Genomic DNA, 24,394 nt, shown 5'->3' on the forward strand with positions numbered 1-24,394 from the left:
AAATGTGACCAACAAGTCTCTTTCACACCGTATATACTTACATGTTTTCTTTGGTTTGTTTCTGCACCTACTTGGTAAGGGGGTATTGCTTTTGGAGACATTATCTTTTCCTTTCATAGACTATATATGTGCTCTCCAGTAAAAAATATACGACTCCACAGGGGTTAAGGATGGTGGTTGAGGGGAGTGGGAGGAAGGTGGGCATACTTATGAAAGGTCAACACTAGGAATCCTTGTGATAGAACTGTTCTGTCTTAACCGTGCATGATAATACATGAAGCTGCGGATGTGATAAAACTACATAGAACCATGTATACGCACATAAACCCACATGAATACAAGTAAAACTGAGTAAATCAAAATAAGATAGGTGAATTCATCAATGCAGTATCCCAGCTGTGATATTGTACTATAGTTTTGTAAGATATTGTCATTGGGAGAAACTGAATGAAAGATATGTCAGATCTTTATTATTTCTTTCAACTGAATGTGAATCTATAATTATCTGAAAATAAAAGGTTTCACTAAAAATAATAGCAATTTATAGGCGTCTGTGCTGAAAGATAATTTAACATATATAGTTGCAGGAAGTACATTGACATATCACGCTGAGTATGAATTCAGTAAAGTTGCAAGATATAAAGTTAATATAACAAATCTATTGTGTTTCCATACACTAATAATGAACTATCATAGAAATTAAGAAAACAGGTGCACCTGGCTGGCTCAGTTGGTTAAGCATCCGACTCTTGATCTCAGCTCAGCTTGTGAGTTTGAGCCCTGCATCTACTCTGCCAGTGCAGAGCCTACTTGGGATTTTTTCTCTCTCCCTCTTGCTGCCCCTCCTGCACACTCTCTCTCTCTCCAAAAAAAAAAAAAAAAAAAAAAAAAAAAATCTGTAATAAAGGGGAAATACTTTCAAGTATTGACTTCTTTGAAATTTGCTAATGGAAATTACTTGAGTCTATGAATTGTCTTAAATATGTATATTTTATTGTAGGAGTGAGATACTATACATTATGCCCCAGAAATAGGCATTTTTTTTCTTTCTTATACTCCTTGCTCCTGTACACATTTACTCTTTTGTGTCATTATTTATTCTTTTATTTTCTGTCTGTCATTATCTGATTTTTTTGGTTTTTAAGTGTGTTGCTATTCTTGACTGAAAGGTGTTTGTGGAAGAGCTGGTGTTTGAAAATTACTTATTGGGTCTTAAGCATATGCAAATAATATATGCAATAGTTTTCTTTGAAAATTATCATTATTAACAGAACTTTAAGTATCTATGGGCATCTTAGGAGGAAATATTTCAATGGGATTAATTTAACTTCAATTTTTATTCTTTTCAATACAGTCTTTCTCAAATTCTGAGGCTTGCAGAATTCACAAATTGAGATTTGGCATCATTTTCAGAGAAAGACCTTCAGTAATGTGTAAGTAGTTTTTTTTTTTTTTCCCATTTCATTTGTTTCTATTAGCTGTTTTCTGTGTTGAACACTGTATAGTTAATTTACCAGTCACTTAACAGAATTTGGTCTGGGACCTCATCAAGATAAAAGACTTCAATAATGCAAAGGAAACATTCAACAAAACTAAAAGGCAACTGACAGAATGGGAAAAGATATTTGCAAATGACATATTGGATAAAGGGCTAGTATCCAAAATCTATAAAGAACTCACCGAACTCCACACCCGAAAAACAAATAATCCAGTGAAGAAATGGGCAGAAGACATGAATAGACACTTTTCCAAAGAAGACATCCAGATGGCCAACAGGCACATGAAAAGATGCTCAACGTCACTCCTCATCAGGGAAATACAAATCAAAACCACACTGAGATACCACCTCACACTGGTCAGAGTGGCTAAAATGAACAAATCAGGAGACTATAGATGCTGGAGAGGATGTGGAGAAATGGGAACCCTCTCTCCCTATTGGTGAGAATGCAAACTGGTGCAGCCGCTCTGGAAAACAGCGTGGAGGTTCCTCAAAAAATTAAAAATAGATCTATCGTATGACCCAACAATAGCACTGCTAGGAATTTACCCAAAGGATACAGGAGTGCTGATGCACAGGGGCACTTGCACCCCAATGTTTATAGTAGCACTTTCAACAATAGCCAAATTATGGAAAGAGCCTAAATGTCCATCAACTGACGAATGGATAACGAGGATGTGGTTTATATAAACAATGGAATACTACGTGGCAATGAGAAAGAATGAAATCTGGCCATTTGTGGCAACGTAGATGGAACTGGAGAGTATTATGCTAAGTAAAATAAGTCGGTAGAGAAAGACAGATACCATATGTTTTCACTCATATGTGGATCCTGAGAAACTTAACAGAAGACCATGGGGGAGGTAAAGGGGGGAAAAAAAGTTACAGAGAGGGAAGGAGGCAAACCATAAGAGACTCTTAAATACTGAGAACAAACTGAGGGTTGATGGGGGGGGGGGGTGAGAGGAAAGTGGGCGATGGGCATTCAGGAGGGCACCTGTTGGGGTGAGCACTAGGTGTTGTATGGAAACCAATTTGACAATAAATTATATATTTAAAAGAAACCCAGAATTTGGCATATATTCACCACATAATGATGACGAATAACAAGTGATACAAAATACCTTAGGGGGAGCCTGAGTGGCTCAGTCAGTTAAGCGTCCGACTTCGGCTCAGGTCATGATCTCGTTGTTTGTGAGTTCAAGCCCCGCATCAGGCTCTGTGCCAACAGCTCAAAGCCTGAAACCTGCTTCGGATTCTGTGTCTCCCTCTCTCTCTGCCCCTCCCTGCTTATGCTCTGTCTCTCAAAAATAAAAATAAACATTAAAAAAATTAAAAACAAAAACAAAACACCTTATTGTAAGATGTCTTATGATGTGCCCTGGGTCACTATTACTGACCATTATTGGAGGCATCATCCTCAAGTAAAGAATACTGTATTAAAGAACTTGAATTCTTGCCTTGTCTGCCTCTAACTAGCTAGGTATTTAGTTTCTTTGACTCTAAAATGAGGGATTAGTCTAGGATGAGTAATAAGATCCTTTCCCCTTAATAATATCCCCTTAATAAATGTCTATTCCCAGCTTAAGTTTTTTGTTGTTGTTACAATAAATCTAAGGTTAATGATCGTCCAAAAGGGAGCTCTCAAATTACCTAGTTTTGTTTTGATTTGTGTGTGTGTGTTGGTTTTTGCTTGGGAATAGATATTGAGAGAGAAGGTGGCTCCAAATTAGGAAATATGTAAGCCCCCCTTGCTCAAGGAATTTACCTTGCATAGTCCATTGACTTGAGTTAAAATGCTTATTTCTTTTTTATTTTATGAAAGGTTTTTTTTTTTGTTGTTGTTGTTTTTTGTTTTTTTTTAATGTTTATTTCTGATAGAGAGCATGAGCGGGGAAGGGGCAAAGAGAGAGGGAGATTGAGGATCCGAAGCAGTCTTTGCACCGATAGCAGCGAGCCCGATGCGGAGCTCGAACTCACAAATGCGGTGTGATCTCACAAACCATGAGATCATGACCTGGGTCAAAGTTAGACACTCAACTGGCTAGGCCACCCAGGTGCCCCTAAAAAGCTTATTTTTAAAAAGTCATGTTTGGGATGCCTGGGTGGCTCAGTTGTACTCAGATGACTCTTGATTTCAGCTTAGGTCATGATCCCAGGGTCATGGAATCGAGACTTAACATTGGGCTCCACGCCGAGTATGGATTCTCTCTCTCCCTCTGTCCCTCTCCCCCTCTCGTACGTGCTTGCTCTCAAAAAAATTTAAAAAAAAGAAAGAAAGAAAGAAACTCACCCTATTGTTAAATATACAAATAAGGTTTCTTTCCTTTCAGAATCTCCATAGAATGCTGATACTGAAGGAGTGCCAGTTTTCAAGGAGATGGGGGAAAGGGACAGTGAAGTAAGGGTCATGTCTATGCATGGGGCTTTTGGGGGGAAGATCGTACAGAACTTTGGGCAGGTTGAAGGCCAGCGCTTGAAATCTGGAAGGGTGATAGGAGAAAAGACAATGAGAGGTGGAATAAAAATATAGAAAGAAGGAAAGAAAAAGTATAGAAAGAGATGTGGAAAAGTGGAATTAGACAGGAAACTCCTTAAAGGCAGAGGCTATTGCTTTCATCAGTATTGTCTATCACCAGCTTCTAGAATAGTGTCAGATCTGAATAAGTATTTATGAAAATATCGTTGAATGAATTAATGAATCACTTACTCGTAAACTTCTAATTTTGCCTAAGGCCCTGATGGTTATGGTTATTCGTTACTAGATTCAAATCATCTATGTTATCTATGTCTGCTCTACATTCAACAACTACAGACAGTATTTAAGGTATCGAGGTTCAGAAAATTAATTCTGAATTATAGAAAAAAGACCTTACATTTAATATAATATGCTTCAGGGATTTATTTTTTTAGTTTTTAGTTTTTTATATTGTTTTTATTTTAGAGAGTGTGTATGAGTGTGCAAGCCGGGGAGAGGAGCAGAGGGAGAGAGAGAAAATCTTTTTTTTTTAATTTATTTTATTTATTTCTGAGACAGAGAGAGACAGAGCATGAGTGGGGGAGGGACAGAGAGAGAGGGAGACACAGAATCTGAAGCAGGCTTCAGGCTCTGAGCTGTCAGCACAGAGCCCGACGCGAGGCTCGAACTCACAAACTGTGAGATCATGATCTGAGCCAAAGTCGGTCGCTCAACCGACTGAGCCACCCAGGCACCCCTATACCACATCTTCTTTATCCATTCATCAGTCAGTGGACATTTGGGCTCTTTCCATAATTTGGCTATTGTTGATAGTGCAACTATAAACATTGGGGTGCATGTGCCCCTTCGAATCAGCATTTCTGTATCCTTTGGATAAATACCTAGTAGTGCAATTGCTGGGTCATAGGGTAGTTCTGTTTTTAATTTTTTTAGGAACCTTCATACTGTTTTCCAGAATGACTGCATCAGTTTGCACAAATATTTTTTTTAAGCACCTGCCTATCATACTTTAGGTACTAGCCAGGAATGTAAAAATGTGGTAGTAGTTATAGTGTATAGTTCTATTTGATGGAATATTGTATAGCCCCTTAGTATAATTATGAAGGTTATAGCAGTTTAGAAAAATACTTATTAAATAACCGTATAAATATTGATATCCTATATTGTAATTGTGCGTGAGGATGAGAAGGATGTTTTTTGAGGGCACCTGGGTGGCTCAGTTGATTGACCATCTGCCTTCGGCTCAGGTCATGATCTCATGGTTTGTGAGTTTGAGCCCCGCTTCAGGCTTACTGTGTCAGTGCAGAACTCATTTCAGATCCTCTGTCTCCCTCGCTCCCTGCCCCTCCTCTGCTTGCACACACATGTTCTCTTTCTCAAAAATAATTAAACATTCAAAAAAGAGGAAGTTTTCTGTTCTCAGAGAAAACTAGGAAACAAATATAAACCAGATTTATTGTTGTGAATGGAATTGTTGAATTTCTTTTCCTTTTGGTTATTTTGTACAATTCATAAAGTTTAAATGAAAATCCAAATAAACTTAAGTTTAAAAACAAATATGATGAATATGTATCAGCCAGAAAGAGGAAATAGTGTTTTGTGAAAGAGGAAGAGAGCAAAACTAAATTTGTCAGACAGTAGATAAGTTGGTTGGAAGAACAATGAGAGATGAAGTTTAAAAAGGATGGAAATGAGGGTCTCTGGTTTTGGTAATGTAAGAAAGGATGAGCTAGATTACATTCTTAACTGTGGAATTACTTTGTAAAAAAAGAAAGTTTTTTCTAGCTTGTTTATTCAAGTGAACTGGAGTGAGGGGTAGTTGAACTGGTCCATTGTGTTATCGCCCATTTTCATATGTAAGTTTTGAGCGTGTGACTTTTTATCACTCCCTAAGAGACTTTTGTTCCTTTTACCATTTGAGTAATAGTTTATAATTTTGCAAAACTTCTATGCTCAACTTTGTTTTTCATATATCTTAAAAATGTTACCTCTGATTTCCATTCTTTTCTTGTCCTTAAAGTTAGCCTAGGTAGCAAATGCTTAACTACTTTGACCTACTGGAGTGATAGAAGAAATACAAAAGACTCTGAATTGATTGGGCAGATATTTAAAGTGAGAAGAAGAACAGGGGCATCTGGGTGGCTCAGTTGGTTAAGCGTCTGACTTCGAGCTCCGTGAGTTTGAGCCCTGTGCTGACAGCTCGGAGCCTGGAGCCTGCTTCAGATTCTGTGTCTCGTTCTCTCTGTCCCTCCCCCACTTGCACTCTGTCTTTCTCTCTCAAAAATAAATAAGCATTAAAAAATAATAAAGGGAGAAAAATAAACCAGTCTCCATTAGTTGCTGAATGGGTAAGAGCTTTCTTATAATGATTTCTTAATTTAGTTCTCATAAACCTTTTGGGAATAGAGAGCACATCCTTCTTGTTTGCGATTCTTAAAGAAAATAAATGTACTTTGAAGTGAAATACTAGCTGAGCAGGTATCTGAAATTTTAAGAAGATGGCTGTAAACATTTTATAAGCTAACTCCTTAAGCTATCTATATCATGTTGAACAAAGAAGAATTAAAAAACAATGACTGGTTAATGACATAGTATTATCATTATTCCAACTTGAGTAAAGTTATGTCAGGGTTTTTCTATTACTGATTATTTACAGAGCTGTTGGATCAACTCCTTATTTTGTGTGGCCCCCAATTTAAATGCATTCAAAGACATTTACTTCCAGGGGAAAAGAAAAGAAAAGAAACTTACCTATGTACCCTCTAATTTTTTGGGGGGGTTTGCTCTCATGCACTACACTAAAAATCCAAGTTTTGCGTGTAACTAGGAATCCTTTTTCCAAGGAACTGTGGGTAGTTCTTGGCAACGCAAGGCATTTTGTCTTAATATATATGTAGTATTTTTCATGAGGATTGTAATTTTTACACACCAATGGAAGTCTGTTGCCTAAATGGAATTGTCAAAAAGTACAGTTGTGAGATTGTCAGTTAAGTGTTCAACTTTGGCTCAGGTCATGATCTCATGGTTCGTGGGTTTGTGCCCTGCATAGGGCTCTGTGCCGACAGCTTGGAGCCTGGAGCCTGCTTCGGATTCTGTGTCTCCCTCTCTCTCTCTCTGCCCCTCCCCTGCTCATTCTCTCTCTCTCTCTCTCTCTCTCTCTCTCTCTCTCTCTCTCTCTCAAAAATAAATAAAAATTAAGAAAATACTGTTGTTCACTTTTATATTAAAGATTTTCAGTATTTTCTTTGCCTTGTAATTTTTAACGATATCTTCCCTCTAGGTTCTAAACCTCAAACTTACTTTGATAACACTTGATTTAAAATAAAAAATAGAGATGCATTTTCAGTATTGTAGACTTTATAGACTTTTTTTTGAGTGAATTAAAGGGCATTTAGTTCTTGCAAGAAGTCACCTGGAATGTCGCCAACTATGTCCTTGGCATTATATACTTGGTCAGCAGTGCCTTAAAATATTTTGTTTACCTTCCTAACCACTCTCCCCAAATGAATAAATGGAAAACAACAACATCAAGGCAAGAGAACTGGGATCATTTACTTCTCTGTCAATAAATGTAAGAGGATTTTAGTGCCACTTTAAAATTGATTATTTTCTTATATGTGTTGATGAAGAACAATAATTTGTTCCCTGTTAGTAGTTAACTGTAGTCAGTAAATGAGATCAAATCATTAAAATTTGTGAATCAGAAAGATATAACAAAATGAATTTTTCATACAAATTTCTCTCAAATATCTGCTTATTAGTATAATAGCTGTTTTTATTTCCAACAGTTAAGGTAGTAGCTTTCAAAAGAACGTATTAAATACATGTATGTTTTCATGATGGTACTGTTTTCATCCTCTTTCCCTTTTTTCTGCATAGAAATACATAAAACTATATAGTATGCAATAGTGACTATATGCTTTAGTTTAAATAATACGAAGTTAGGGGGGTGCCTGGCTGGCTCAACTGGAAGAGCATGCGACTTGATCTTGGAGTCGTGAGTTCAAGACCCACGTTGGGTGTAGAGATTACTTAAATAAATAAATGAACTTAAATAACATGAAATTAGTCTAGGGAAAAGGAGAGTATTTAAATGTCTTCATTATAATGAAAGGAAAGTGTTTTACCAAGGTATTTTTAAGATTTGTATCTACCATGAGCTTATAGCTTAAAATTCATGCACACGTAAAAGCAAATAAACATACATAGAGGCTTGGTTACATAACTTTTGACCTAGAAATTCTAGTTCAATAAATTTATTCTGAAGAAATACTAGGAATTGTAGCCAGGGCACTTAGGTGGCTCAGTCATTAAGCATCTGATATTGGCTCAAGTCATGATCTCAAGGTTCATGAGCTCGAGCCCCACTTTGGGTGAGCCACACCTCTCTCTCTCTCTTCCTCCCTCTCTCTGCCCCTCCTGGGTTTCTCTCTGTCTCTCTCTGCTCTTGTTCACATGTGCCCTCTCTCTCTCTCTCTCTCAAAAAAAAAAAAAAGTTGTAGCCATAGGTTTATGTTCAAGATTATTCATCATAGCACTTAAAAATATTAGCAAAGTAAGTAAAAGTAAAAGCGATGAACAATAAAGAAAGAGCTCAATAATGTTCTATTCATTAAAAAAAAAAAAATACTCTGCAGGGGCACCTGGGTAGCTCAGTCGGTAGCATCTGACTTTGGCCCATGTCATGATCTCACAGTTCAAGCCCCGCATCAGGCTCTATGCTGACAGCTCAGTCTGGAGCCTGCTTCAGATACTGTGTCTTCCTCTCTCTCTGCCCCTCCCCCACTCATGCTCTGTCTCTTTGTCTCTCAAAAATAAATAAACGTTAAAAAAATTTTTTTTAAATACTATTGCAGCCATTAAAAAACACAAAGACTATGTAATGAAATGAAGAAAAAAGGTTTAATACAGAAGTGCTTTAAAAAAAAGGTGCTTTTGTTCTCCTACTTTTTAGAAATGGATAGATGATCAATTGGGTAAAACTACATGTTTTTCATGCAGCACCTGTTACATGTAGTCAGCTGACGGTGACTACTCTGTGTTTAACTCAGGAGACAAGTTATTACTTTCTCTTTACTGTTGGGCTAGGAACCATTTCTGAAAAGTTTAAGCCCTTTATTTTGTGCAGAAATCTTATGTGTAAGGGAATTGCCACATAGGAGTCATATACATATAAAGGAAGTAGGAACATTTGATCCTCTTTAGGTTTGTTTTCTAAGCAAACAGTAGGAATATTTACAGAGTATATTTGAGCAATGGATACAGATTCTAAGAAATGTGGCATGAATTCTGAAAACTCATTGCATTAGCAATATAGGAAATTTGGTAAGTTTTGGGATTATGATGAAAATGGTGATAATTATATTATAAACAAGTCTACCCCATAAAAAATTGTTTGCCCTCAGTTATTTTATAGTCTACAAAGGAAAATGATTTAGCATTTTCTAAAGCATGTTTTGAGGGTGTTTTTTCTAGTTTTTAAGTGGGAAAATAGGGTTCACCAGTTGTTCAAATAGACTTGGGAAATCCTGGGCTAAGCAAAGTTAACAGGTACCTTTTTCAAAGTACTGTTGAGACATAAATATTTTTATATATTTTATTATAAATATATGAAAGAGGCATGAAGTGTATATACCCAATTTATTTGAACACGGAATCCTTTCTTTGCATTTATTGAAACTAAGTTTAACATGAGACGTGTGTTGGAAAATATCTGCTCTATATATTAAACTTTTTTCTTATAACTGTTACATAAGCAATGACAGCACTCTGGGGGGGGGGGGGCATATTCTCCTAAAGAAACAAATAAGGTTTAAATGACACCTGAAGGAGATTTTGCTATAAAGTGTTTGCAAACACATAATGGAATTTTACTTTGCGTATTTTTTCTTTGAATTTTTTATAAGCATGTATTAACTTTTAACATCTCTGCCCTAAGTACTTGTAGTATTTGAAGTTCCTCTGTTTGTTGTATCTGTTGAGACTCATTCAGGGTGGATTTTTCTTTGTATGTTTTTATAGTTTTGGAATAGGAGGTCATCTTCAGCTGGGGTTTATCTGTGGAAAACCTGGGTTGAGGGTGTTCCCTTCCAGAACTGTTTTGTATTTGCTTCCCCCAGGGTACCACTAGCCTGGGAACACAGTTATTGTTAATATCTGTTTGGAGCTTCTTGGGACAATGGAGATGGCTTAAGGTCAAACTTCATATCCAAGTATGAGTAGGCCTGTTGTTATACATTCACATAGGAGACTTTTTACCTCCTCCCTTCCAAAAGCTGGGCCCAGGTTGAGGCCCAGTATTATCTCACTGTACCAGCAGATGGATTTTTTAAATCCAGTCTTTAATGGGGGATATAGCCCTTTGCAGCTCTTGTCTTTATGCAGATGTTTCAGTTCTAATTCCCTGTCTTATGTGGTCCCAAAGCCTTGTCTCCGGTCCCTGTAATGCCTTTTAAAACACAAACCCCCTGATTACCGATGAGACGAGATCAGCAAACTTCCCCCACCCATTATCAGCTCATATGCTGCACTCTGGTCTTTGGTTTTCTCAGTGTTTTGAGGCCCTGGGGATTTCATTTTTACAGGTTAGTCTGTGCATTTACAAGATGTGTTTTGTTGTTGTTTGTGCTGTCTACTTAGGTAATCCAAGCTTCCACGTTGTTAAAAATGGAAATTCATGTATTCAGAAATTCTTATATTCAGAAAATAGTGCTAAATCCATTCCTATTTCTTAAAGAGGCCACACATTTTACATATTAAAATGAAATGTGTAATAACAGTACTGTGTTTATCAGGGAAGTGGTGTTCTTTTTATAGATTTTCATTTTTATTTACGCACAAACCACTTCTATTTATTTAATTTATTAGAGGAGAATGTTAGTCTTTCACTTTCTTTTTAGATGTAACCTTCTGTAATGGAAGATGATTGAAGATAAGGGGCCTCGTGTTGCTGACTACTTTGTTGTAGCTGGATTAACTGATGTTTCAAAGCCTCTGGAAGAAGAAATTCACTTCAATGATGCCTGTCATAAAGTAGCTAAACCAAAAGAACCTATTACAGATGTTGCCGTTATTATTAAATCTCTTGGGGAGGAAGTGCCACGGGATTATATCTGTATTGATGTTACTCCAACTGGATTGTCAGCTGATCTCAATAATGGAAGTCTTGTGGGGCCACAGATTTACCTTTGCTACAGAAGAGGAAGAGATAAGCCTCCACTTACAGATCTGGGGTAAGTTGTTTGTTTGTTTTTTAAGAATTGTTGTTATTGATCCAAATAATATGTCTTGTAGATTTTGAAGTTCACCGTTCCATTCATTCATTAATAGATATGTGGCAGCTTTAGAAAAATAGGGGCATGATTAGAATCCTGTGTTGTCTTTCTGTGTTCCTTATACCATTTGAGTGTTCCTTTGTCCTGCAGGTTCCCAGCACTTTCATCTTGGTGGAATTTCTTTCTGTTAAATAAACTTTTTTTTTCTTTTGAAAGTTTCAAACTTCTACAGTAAAGTACCAGAAAACTAGTGTTTTTTCCTGACCGTAAAAATTTTAATCATTTAAAAAGTACTAGAAAAGGGTGGCTTTTGAGCATCAGTTGTAATGATCATTGTAGGTGGATGCTTAAATCTGTATGCATCAAACAAGGATCTTGGGGTAAATTAGTGCTCTACTTAGGATATGATACAGAACTTAGGGCTTCTTTTTCCCATAATAGCTTTATTGAGATAGAATTCATATACCATGAAATTTACCGATTTAAAATGTACAATCCAGGGGCGCCTGGGTGGCTCAGTCGGTTAAGCGTCCGACTTCAGCTCAGGTCACGATCTCACGGTCCGTGGGTTCGAGCCCCGCCTCGGGCTCTGGGCTGATGGCTCAGAGCCTGGAGCCTGCTTCTGATTCTGTGTCTCCCTCTCTCTCTGCCCCTCCTCCGTTCATGCTCTGTCTCTCCGTGTCTCAAAAATAAATAAACGTTAAAAAATAAAAAAATAAAAAAATAAAATAAAATGTACAATCCAGTAGTTTTCAGTATAACTTATAAAGTTGTGCAACCATCACCACAATAAACTTCAGAACATTTTTATTATGGCAGAAAGAAAGCCTGTACTCATTTTAGCTGCTGTCCCATTCTGCCTGACCCCCTCAGCTCAAGGCAATGCTTACTCTGCTTTCTGTATCTATGGATTTGCCTACTCTGGACATTTTATGTAAATGGAATCATATTCTAAGGCAAAAAAATAATACATTTTGTGCCTGGCTTCTTTCACTTAGCATTATGTTTTCCAGGTTTATTCGTGTTGTAGTATGTGTCAGTACTTCATTCCTTTACATGGCTGACTAATATTCCATTTATGGATGCACCATAAATTGTTTGTTTTCACAATTTATTCATCAGTTCGATGGACATGTGGATTGTTCCCACTTTTTGGTTATTATGAATAATGCTGCTGGAAATAGTCATATATAAATTTTTATATGGTCATATGTTTTCATTCATTTCTCTTATATATATATATATATATATATATATATATACACTTAGGAGTGCAATTGCTGGGTCATTTAATAACTCTGTTTAATCTTTTGAGGAACTGCCAGACTGTCTTCCCAAAAAGCTGCATGACTTTGCATTCCCACTGGCAGTGTATGAAGGTTCCAGTTTGTCCACATCCTAGCCAGCATTTTGTATCATTGTTTTGATTGTGGCTTTCCTAATGGTATCTCATTGTGGTCTTGATTTGCATTCACTTGATGGCTAATAATGTTGAGCATCTTTTCGTGCATTTACTGGCCATCTGTAAATCTTTTGAGAAATGTCTATTTAGAATCCTTTACCCATTTTTTAACTGGCTTATCTTTTTATTGTTGAGCTTTGAGAGTCCTTTATGTATTCTAAATGCAAGTCACTTACCAAATATATAATTTACAAATATTTTCTCCCATTCTGTGGGTTGTCTCTACACTTTCTTTATGGTATCCTTCGAAGCTGAAAAGTTTTTAATTTCCATCAAGTCTGATTTGTCTATTTTTTCTTCGGTTGCTTGTGTTTTGGCATCCTCTCTAAGAAAGCTTTTACTAATCCCAAGTCATGAGGATTTACACCTAAGTTTTTGTCTAAGGGTTTTATACATTCAGCCTTTATATTTCGATCTTTGATCTGTTTTGACTTAATTTTTGTATATGGTCAAGGAAGGGATCCAGCCTCAATATTTTGCTTATGGATATCCAATTGTCCTAGCACCATCCGTTGAGGAGATCATTCTTTCCCCATTTTCAAAAATTAGTAGGTCATAGACATATGGGTTTATTTCTGGACTTGCAACTTCTATTTTATTTGTCAACATGTCTGTCTTTGTGCCAGTACGCAGTTTTCAATACTGTAGCGTTGTATTAAGTTTTTACATTGGAAGTGTGAATCTACCAGCTTTGTTCTTTTTAAAGATTGTTTTGGCCATTCTGGGTCCCTTGAATTTCCATATGAATTTTAGGACCAGCTCATCAGTTTTTGCAAAGATTGGGGCTCTTTTTAAAAGATGAGTATTTGTGTGTGTGCATATATATATACATACACACACACACACACACACACACACACATATATTTACATTTATATATTTCTCTTTTACATGTATATGTAGTTTACATTTTTTAAAAGGAACCCAAATATTTGCAGAAGTTGACATTATATACATTATATAATATGTATTATATATACAAAAGGAGAACATATAAGTGTAAAGGTATCTACATAAGATATAGATATAGATATATCCATATACACATGGGACAAAAGAGGAACAACACTTTAAAGGTAGAAAAATAAGATGCCCACTGAAAAACTGAAAGAAAAAGGCCAAAGGAAAGCTACAGGTAGCTCTAATAATGTCTTCAAAATAGATGAAAAGTTTATAAGGAATGAAGATTAGCTTTATTGTTTTCATTACTCAGTTGCAAAAAAGGCATGAGTTTAACTTACAATCTTTGAGTTAAAATTGGGAAGGGGGTGCCTGGGTGGCTAAGTCAGTTAAGCATCTGACTTTGGCCCAGGTCGTGATCTCACGGTTTGTGGGTTCGAGCCCTACATCAGGCTCTGCGCCGAGATTGGGGAGCCTACTTGGGATTTTCTCTCTCTGCCCCTCCCCCGCCTGTGCTTTCTGTCTTTCTCTCAAAGTAAATAAATAAACTTCAAAAAATAAAAACAGAGAAGATGTCAACATCCCTACTGATGTTACCAGTAGGGGCTATAAAAGTTTCATCTCCTATTATATTAAGTCTGAAAGGGGATAGTCATGTTTACTAATGCCTAAGGGGAGATAGAATGAATTGGAATTGGAAGAGCTCCTGAAATTTCTTCCACTTTAAAAATTCTGTCACTTAATGTTTGATATCAAAAAGTTATACTAAAAATCAATTTTTGGGCGCCTGAGTGGCTCAGTGAGTTAAGTGGCTGACTCTTGATCTCAGCTCAGGTCATGATCTCGGGGTCATGGTTCAAGCTCCATGTTGGACTCCATGCTGGGCATGAAGCCTACCTAAAAAAAAAAAAAATAATTTTGGTTCTATTAATTCATGAATGAATTATAGTAATTTTAAGTTGGTTTCAGAACAGCTACTTATATTGCTTCTTCTAAAGCTTATATATTTAGTAAATGGCTTGGGAAAGTAAGCCAGCTGTTAGATCTTCTTTTCAAAAGATTAGGTAATTTGCTCCTATGATCACTGATCATCATCACAATTCTAACTTGTGAATAAAATGAAGGGAATGTTGCAGATTCTCGTTAAGGTGTTGAAGTTTCCTAGTTTCGAGGTGAGGACTTTTCCAAGCACATGAAGGATTCTCCAATAGTGAAGAACTTAAACTGGAATGTAAATTAACCATCCTTTTTTTTTTTAATTTTTAAAAATTTATTTTGAGAAGGGGGGAGGGGCAGAGAGAGAGGGAGAGAGAATCCTAATCAGGCTCCATACCCAGAGCAGAGCCCAACTTGGGACTCAGTCTCATGAACCATGAGATCATGACCTGATCTGAAACCAAGAGTCAAACACTTAACCCACTGAGCCACCCAGACACCCCAAATTAACCACCCTTACAACTATCCTACCTTGTTATCATTGGGGAGGATAGAGCATCATTTTTTAACAGCCTTTGAAAAGCTTAGTTTAGTTAGACAAGAAAAGTTCCTAACAATTTAAAAATCAAAAGTAGTAATGCAAGTACTGGATTTAACAACACAATACCTGATTAAAGAAAATCGTTATCAAATATATATTCCATATCTTTAAAAAATTTGAGGTGATGGTAGTTTGTTGGTGGTGGTTTGTGTTATATTTAGATTTCTTATTTTCAGTTGAGCAGCTGTTTTCCAGTTCTGTCAAGATCCTGTGAGTTAGATTATTTTTAATGTTTATTTATTTTTGCGAGAGAGAGAGAAAGAGATTAGGGGAGGGGCAGAGAGAGAGGGAGACATGGTATCTGAAGCAGGCTCCAGGCTCTGAGCTGTCAGCACAGAGCCCCATGTGGGGCTTGAACCCACGAGCAGTGAGATCATGATCCGTGCTAAAGATAGATGCTTAACCCACTGAGCCCCCCAGGTGCCCATGTGAGTTAGATTTTTCAATGTTGTAGCCTCTCTGATTAGTGCAAGGCTCAGAGAGGTTAAATATCTGCCCAAGAGAATACAGCTAGTAGCCAGTAGTAGAAATTTGAATTGAAGTGTGTTTAATTTCTCTCTGTTATAGTACCTTTTTTTTTTTTAAAGATTAAAGAAAACAAAACAGAAAAGCAAGATCAAAAGGGAGAGAGGGAAGAATAAGCATTTAAGCTAACATTAGGATAAACATAGTTGCTATAATTTTAACTATCAAATCTAACTCCAAATTTTCAAAATAGAATGTTCAGAGAAAAATTTCTTTAAGTTTGCAGATGGTCATGACATAAAGGGAAATTAAAAATTATATTACAGTGAAATAATTTGACCAGTTTTTGGCACTTAATTTTATTTGAATTATGGGATTTTATAAAAGGAAATACTGACTGATGTTGAGGATATTGCCTGTTACAACAGTTTTTATAGCAAATGCAGAAACACACTTAGTGTAGTAGAGCTTTAAATTTTCATTGGCTCATGCCAAGTACAAATCAGTGAATTCTCTGAGGGAATAGACTGATGTTACTCCAGTATGACATTTTCCTTGTATCCCCAAGTACTTTTTAGAAGACTTAAGGAACAGATGCCTGGCCTGCCCTTTAATAAAATCCTACCATTTTACCACAATAAAGAAAAAGAAGAAGGAAAAAAAGCCTATGTCTTTCACCCATCCTTTCGATTAAAGGTGGATTTGAGGTTATTTTCTCTTTTGAAAACCTAAAACTGTCTCTTAAACCTGAGGGAAGCGTTGGAAGTAAAAGTGTGTAAGCAGGTTCTATACTGTCTGGCAAGGAGCCTTTTGTAAAACTATAACTTTGGCTAAAACCAAGTTGCTTTTTCTAAAAAAGATGCTTGGTTTTAGAGACCAAAATAAACACATCTGTTAAATGGAGTGCCACAGCAGGTGCGTCTGCACTTAATCCTTGCCTTTCTGTGGTTTATGCCAACAAACCTAAGAGGTAATCTGACTTTTCCTTACATTATTTTAATTTTGGGCAGGGAAACCATTACTCTTTAGTTTTACACGGGATGGTTCAATTCAGACTTGCTGTAAGATTGGAATATCTGCTACGTTTAAGGATCAGTTGATGATACCTGAAAATATTACCTATCCTATTTGCAGATGTTTTGCATTTGTGTAGTTATTTATGTATTTTTGTTTTAGGGTTTTATACGACTGGAAAGAAAGATTGAAACAAGGGTGTGAAATTATTCAGAGTACTCCGTATGGACGCCCTGCAAATATTAGTGGCAGTACCTCATCACAAAAAATTTATATCACTTACCGAAGAGCCTCTGAAAACATGACTCAGAATACGTTGGCTGTCACAGACATATGTATTATCGTACCCAGTAAAGGAGAAAGCCCACCACACACATTTTGCAAAGTCGACAAGAATCTCAATAACAGTATGGTAAGTGACTTGTTTTGTACTGGTAAAATTAGCCACTGATGAAAAGAACATGATTTAAAATCTTTGAAAAACAGCAGAGCATAATAACTGAATTAAAAAATATGTTTTTAAAGATAGTGGATCTTTCCTTTTTGGGAAAATAGTTGTACTTTGAAAAGGAACTGTGCAAAAAGCAATTTGGCTTTTTTTTTTTTCTTCCAATTTAAAGAATATTTTTCCCCTTACTGGAAAAGTAATACACTAGCCAAGGTTAACCCCTTCAGTTGTGCGCTAGATCCCACATACTTACGTATTTGAGGACATGGCTTCAGCAATGTTTCTACTCTTTTAGGAATCATTGGTCTTTCTCTATTGCATTATTTACTCCAGCACGCAGAGCCTACTGCAATATTTCCCATCTTTACAAAACTTCTTGACTCGTATGTTTGCCTCTGTCTATTGCCTCATTTCATTGTTCTCCTTTACAGTAAAACATCTCAGAAGATGTGACTATATTCTGTCCCCTTCCTCACTTTGACTCTCTCTAGCTTAGGCTTTTGTCTCTACCATTCCACCAATATTGCTCTTGCTGTTGAATTCAGTGGTTTTAATTTGTAATTTTTCAGTAGGTTTTGACATAGCTGATCACTTCTTTCTTGAAACAGTGGCAGGAAGGTAAGATGGATTCTCTTCCTGAGTACTCTGTAGCTCTTTCCTCCTACCTTACCCATCATTCCACTTCTGCCTTTGCTAACTCCTTCCCTTTGCCCTAATCTCTATATGATGCAGTGAAAATTGTACTCTTCTAGTTACTCAGGCTAGAAACCTTGAAGTAATCCTTAACCTTTCTCTTCTACTTTTCATCCAGTTCTTCTGTAAATTCTGTTGACTCCAATTTCGGAACATATCTTGAACTTGACCAATACTCAGCCTCTCCATTGCTACAACTCTGGTCCAAGCCATAATCCCCTTTTAACAGGATGGTTGCAGTAGTATTCTAATTTAGGAGACAGGCAAGTTTTCATATAAAGGGCTAAATAATAAGTTTTGTGGGTCATATACAGTCTCTGTCACATATTCTTTTTTTTAAACCCCTAAAAATTAAAAACTAGTCTTAGCTCAGGTGTACAAAAACAGGCCTTGGGTCAAATGCAAGCCATTGTGTGCCAGATCCCTGGTCTAACTGATCAAGGCTTCTACTTCTTCCTACAGCCTATTCATCATGTAGCAGCAAGAGCGATCCTTGTAAAACATAAATTGGATCCTATTCACTCCTCTGCTTACAACCCTTAATGGCTTCCCATCTCACTCTTAGTCAAAGTCCTTTCAGTAGCCTTAAGGCTATGCATGATCTGTAATTGTCTTTGTTCTTTTATTGCTGTTTTAAATTTTGAAAAGAAACGTGTGCCACCCCCCAAAACATTGAGGGGGGAGCAAATTGTAGGCCTATGAAGTGAAAGTTCTTGTTCTTACTTTCATCTTTTGTAGTCCCTTTCCAGGATTACCAATTACTGATTTGGCTTGTGTCCTTTCAGGCCTTTTGTCCTTTCAGATATGTGTGCAATATACATAATGTGAATGAATTCATCCTTTATTTTTCAAAAATTGGAACTTTCTATATATTCTGATAGAAGCTTTTTTCCACTATCCACCTTCATGAGTTAATAGAACTATTTAATTCTTATAATAATTATATACTATTCCAGAAAATAAGAATAAAAAGTAATGATTACAAGTTATTTCCAGTTCTTCCCATTATTAGTGATGCTGCTTTGATCAAGCCTGTACCTTTTTCTTTGTGTATTTATTGGAGTGTCTCTGGAAGAATAAATAATTGTAAGTGGAATTGATGGGTCCCTGGGTATGCTGTACATTTTGAAAAGTGTTGACACATTGCTCTGAAAGGGTTGTGGCACTTTCATTAAGAATTCCCTTTCCTGAGGTACCTGGGTGGCTTAGTCAGTTAAGCGTCTGACTTTGGCTCAGGTCATGATCTCACGGTTCATGGGTTCGAGCCCCGCATTGGGCTCTGTGCTGACAGCTCAGAGCCTGGAGCCTGCTTCAGATTCTGTGTGTGTCTCTCTCTCTCCCCTCCCCCCACTCACACTCTGTCTCTTTCTCTCACAAAAATAAACAAACATAAAAAAAAAAAAAAAAAAAGAGAATTCCCTTTCCCTTGGGGTGCTTGGCTGGCTCAGTTAGAACATGTGACTCTTGGTCTCAGGGTCATGAGTTCAAGCCCCATGTTAGGCATGGAGCCTACTTTAAAAAAATGGTTGTTATCAATCGCTTTTTAATTATTGACTAATAAAGCAAGAAATCATTCTAATTTTAATTTGCATTCCTTTCGTTACTGTGGAGGTTGAGCATATTTTAATATATAACTGCATTGAATGGCATAATATTACTGCATTAAATGGATTTTGCCACAATGTATTTATTCCATCTTCTATTGTAAGACATTTAGATTCAATTTATTTATATTATAAGCAAAGCTGTTATGAACATAATCACAACTAAATTTTCCATAGAATAATTTACATTTATTGAGCTCTTATGTGCTATTCACTATTCTGAGTATTTCATATCCATTAATTCAGTTAATTCACAACCCCCTGGGTAGTGTTTCCCACCCACATTTTACAGAGAGAGGAAATTTGAGAGTTAAAAAGGTTGTTTGCCCAAGGTCATTCATACCTTCAGTAAGCAGGTGAACCAAGATTTGGACCCAAACTATAGAACTCTAGAACCAAACTCTTAAACACTATACGGCATTGTTAAATTATTCCCTTATGATATGTCCTGAAATTTGTAGATCAAAGCTTTACTTTTAAGATTTTTATCCAGAAAGGCTTAACCAATTATAATCCTACCAACAAAATATGAAAGTTGGGTTTTTTAAATATAACTTTGTAAATAATTGGATTTTTAATCACAAATTTTCAAACTTAATTTCTTAATTATCCCAAAACAGATATGTACATTGTCCCGTTATAACTATGTAAATGAATACTTTGCTGAGATTTAAGATATTTTTTAAATGTTTATTTATTTATTTTGAGTGAGAGAGAGTGAGTGCATGTGAGCCGGGTAGGGATAGAGAGAGAGAGAGAAAAGAAAAGAGAGAATCCCAAGCAGTCTCCTCAGTGTCAGCATAGAGCCCAACGCGGGGCTCAATCTCATGAACAGTGAGATCATGACCTGAGCCAAAATCAAGAGTCAGACACTTAACCTACTGAGCCACTCAGGTCCTCCAATATTTAAGATTGTATACATACTTATTAAGTTTTTATTATGGGAAGTTGATTTTTTTTAATTATTATTCTCTTTTCTGTTAAGCTAGCAACATGAGAAACACTGAAGGTTTAGATAAAGTTAGAAGAGGAAGAACTGGGGTGTATTGATCTGTGACTGGATATAGTACAGATTTTGAGACCCTGAAAAATATTTTTAACTCCCTCAGTAAGACAGTAAAATAGATTGGTGTTGTAGTGGTTAAGGTCAATATAGCCAAGTGGTTCAGAGCACAGACTGGAGCCAGAGTGTCTGGCTGTGAATCCTAACTCTGACACTGGCTCTGTGACTTTGGGCAAGTAACTTTGTCTCTCTATGCATCGATTTCACAATGGTAAAATGAGGGTGATAATAGCATCTAAGTTATTGTGATGATTAAATGAATTTACAACTGTGTCCCAGCACACATGGGATGTGTGAAAGCACTAAATGTGTATTATCTGTATCTTTCAATTCTTTAAGAAAATTTTCTTTAAGAAAAACCTGCAACTTTAAGTAGTATCAGTGTCTGTTTAAAATTTTTAAATAGGTAATTCAAAAAATAGATATTGACATGATCCAAATTGTATCGAAAAAGAATAGTCTGCAGCAGTGTTACCCCTAATTAGATGACCATTTCTTTTTTGTTTGTCAACAGCCATTCACACACAAAATGCCCTATCCTTTTGTGCCATCCTTCCATATTATTTTGATTTGGTGATAACATGTGATAGTTGGAGAGATTATGATGGAAAAAAAAGATCATGGTAGCAAACAGTTTTACAAGCCGTATGTGGTGTTGATAGTGATGTCAAGAAGAGTTTGTTTTTTTTTTAATTTTTAAAGCTTATTTATTTATTTTGAGGGAGAGAGAGAAAGCATGAGCAGGGAAAGGGCAGAGAAAGAGGGAGAGAGAGAAAATGCCAGGCAGGTTCCATGTCAGCACAGGGCTCGAACCCATGAAATGTGAGATCATGACCTGAGCCAAAGTCTGATGCTCAATTGACTGAGCCACCCAGGCACCCCGTAAGAAGGGTTTTTAAGCTTTTATGACACAATGTCCTGCTTAATATCATTTCAGATTTGGTTTGGAATTTTAGCAAGATTATGCAGGCTCACAGGTAACTTGCCATTTTCCCATTGGTGAATTTTCCATTTATTTTGTGGATTTGTTGGGTTTTGACACAAAGTAAATTGATAATGTCATCAGAACCGTTTCTAGGTTTTATTAGTTAATCAGGGTGCTCAAGGTAGACTTACTGCATTGAAACTGAACCCAGAGATAGGAATTTTCTATGTTTTCTTATCCTGAAACATTGGTCCCAATGTTGTCAGCATTTATTCTCTACTAAAAGAAGGAAGAGGAATGTAACACAGTGTGAACAGAAATGGACTCCACCTAAGCTAGTGGATTTGAAATCCAGATATGTGATTAGACAGGTTCCTTGATTCTTTGTGCCTCAGTTTCCTCGTCCACGATATAGGGATAAAGTTGTACTTTATTTTTGTGAAGATTAAATGAATTAATATTTTTAACTAACTTAGGATACTGTCTGGTACACAGAGAGTGCTATATAAATATTAGCTATAAATTTGGTTAACTCTGCTTCATCAGTCCCTTTTATGTGTACTTAATGTCTGGGGAAAAGCTTTTGTTTCCTTTTTTCAATTGAGATACAATTGACATTCAGCAAGGAAGAGCTTTTTAAATTTAATTTAATTTTTTAAATGTTTATTTTGAGAGAGAGAGGGAGAGAGGCAGGCAGAGAGAGCAAGAAAATCCCAAGCAGGCTCTGCACCCTCAGCACAGAGCCTGACACAGGGCTCCATCTCATGAATCATGAGATCATGACCTGAGCCAAGATCATGACCTGAGCTGAAATCAAGAATCAGACGCTTAATCGACTGAACCACCCAGGCACCCCAAAGAAGAGCTTTTTAAATTTTATTTTTGCCCAGTACTTAAGCTCCTCCTAAAATTTTTAAGAAATATTACCGGAGTAAAATCCCTTAAATGTTTATTTTCTTATCCATACATGTATCAGTCCTGAGTATAGGGAAACTTGCCTGATCTTAGCAGTTGATGTCTTTTTTTTAAGTAGTGGGTTGTGTTTATTTTTGTTACCAATCTTTGTTTCCATCGACTGTAAGGTAGTAAAAGCAAATTTTGTTCTTTGAAGCAGATGTACAGTGACTTCTAACTCAGAAAATTTTAAATAAACATCCAATATAGAAGACTTATGTTCATATCTGTCTAATGTATATGTAAAGAATTAGGAAGTGGTAGGGATTAAATTATTGATGTGTTGATAATACCCAGCAATAGTTACGTACCTGACTCTTTTTTGAAGGTTAGGTAGCTTGAACAAAAGTCATCTATCAGGTTTCTAAACCAGGGAAAAAAACAAAAGACCAAGGTAATGGACGTGAGATGTGTGGTGAATCTTTCCTCAAATTCCTACCTGATATTTTGTACCAGGCTTATAGCTTTGGCCTCAAAAAGAATCTTCCCCACCCTCCCATTAAGCTTGTGGAAAGACTTTGCAAGAACTATTTGTTTTCAAGTTTTGGACTGTAAGACTTAAATGATTTAGACTTTGACTGACTTACAATGGAAGCATATTTTAGAGCCAGAAAAGATCTTAAACTGCTCATGTGGTTTAAAACTGCTAGTCTGGATGCTTTGATTCACACAGCTAATTTCTGGCAAATTTGTGACCATCTCCTCACTTTTTGACTCATCGAGAGTATTTTTTAAAATATTCTATCCAAATGGCTTTTGTTTTACAACCATTTAAGAATGTTCATATTTGAGGGGAGCCTGGATGGTTCAGTCAGTTGAGCGTCCAACTTCACCTCGGATCATGATCTCATAGTTCGTGAGTTCAAGCCCCATATCAGGCTGTCAGCACAGAGCCTGTTTCAAATCCTGTGTCCTCCTCTCTCTCTGCTCCTCCCCTGCTCACTCTCTCTCTCTCAAAAGTAAATAAACATTAAAAAAAAAAAAGAATGTCCATTAAAAAAAAATTTATCAGGATTGTTTAGAAAAGTAGAGTTAGTAGCTAAGCAAGTAATTAAATCATGTACCTATTTCCTAAAAAAAAAAGACATCTGAAAGTGTGTACCACAAATGGGTACTGAATTTATAAGTTAAACATTTATTTTATTTTATTATTACTATCTTTATTTTTTATAGAGAGAGAGCAAGTACAAGCAGAGGGGAGGGGCAGAGGGAGGCTAAGCAGGTTCCATGCTGTCAGCACAGAGCCTGATGCCATGCTCAGTCTCACGAACTGTGAGATCATGACCTGAGCTGAAATCAAGAGTCAGTCACCCAACCACCTGAGCCACCCAGGTGCCCCAACTTTACGATATGTTTCTAGTTATTAAGAGACTACTATAATAGGGTGCCTGGGTGCCTCAGTCAGTTTAGTGTCTGACTTCAGCCCAGGTCATGATCTTACACTTTATGAGTTCGAGCCCTGCGTCGGGCTTGCTGCTGTTAGCACAGAGCCTGCTTGGGATTCTCTGCCCACCACACCCCCCACCACCTGACGTGCTCTATCTCTCTTTCAAAAATAAATAGCCATTAAAAAGGAATTTTAAAAAGAGACTACTATAACACCCTGTGCTCATCCCCTATATTTAACAAATGTAAACAATTTAACATATTTGCTTCAAATGTTTTAATTTGTAAAAAAAAAAAAAAAAAAAAAAAAAAAAAAAAAAATTTACAGGTTTAGCCAAAGCCTCATCTTCCATCCTTTTCTGTCCTCCAGAGTTAACAACTAGCCTGAAGCTAGTGCATTTCATTCACATGTATTTTAAAACTTTCTACTATACATCTATAAATATATATTATTACTTTGTGTACTTTTACATTTCACATAAACGGTGATATACTAAATATATTCTTCTGTGATTTGCTTTTTTTAACTCATTAATATGTTTTTGAAAATTAGTAAAGTTGATACAGATTTTATTTCTTCATCTGAACCAGTGGAAAGCATTTCATTAATAAATGAACCACAGTTTATTTTAATCATTCACCTACTGATAGACACTTGGATTGTTTCCCTTTTGTGGGGAGATCTATTATGA

General features: G+C 36.5%; 1 protein-coding gene across 10 annotated transcripts in view; it reads left to right on the forward strand.

The window, feature by feature from the left end:
• The window catches only part of DENND4A (DENN domain containing 4A), a 143,865-nt gene that overhangs the window by 26,199 nt on the left and 93,272 nt on the right, over nucleotides 1-24,394 (forward strand). For all 10 annotated transcript variants that reach the window (XM_042988598.1, XM_042988597.1, XM_042988599.1 and 7 more), the window contains exons 2-4: nucleotides 1,355-1,433; nucleotides 10,877-11,209; nucleotides 16,792-17,041. In XM_042988598.1, coding sequence (XP_042844532.1) covers nucleotides 10,899-11,209; nucleotides 16,792-17,041 — 561 coding nt within the window. In that variant the 5' untranslated portion in view covers nucleotides 1,355-1,433; nucleotides 10,877-10,898. The remainder of the gene's footprint in view (nucleotides 1-1,354; nucleotides 1,434-10,876; nucleotides 11,210-16,791; nucleotides 17,042-24,394) is intronic.

The sequence above is a fragment of the Panthera tigris genome, chromosome B3 (genome assembly GCF_018350195.1).
Source record: "Panthera tigris isolate Pti1 chromosome B3, P.tigris_Pti1_mat1.1, whole genome shotgun sequence".
Lineage (NCBI taxonomy): Eukaryota > Metazoa > Chordata > Mammalia > Carnivora > Felidae > Panthera > Panthera tigris.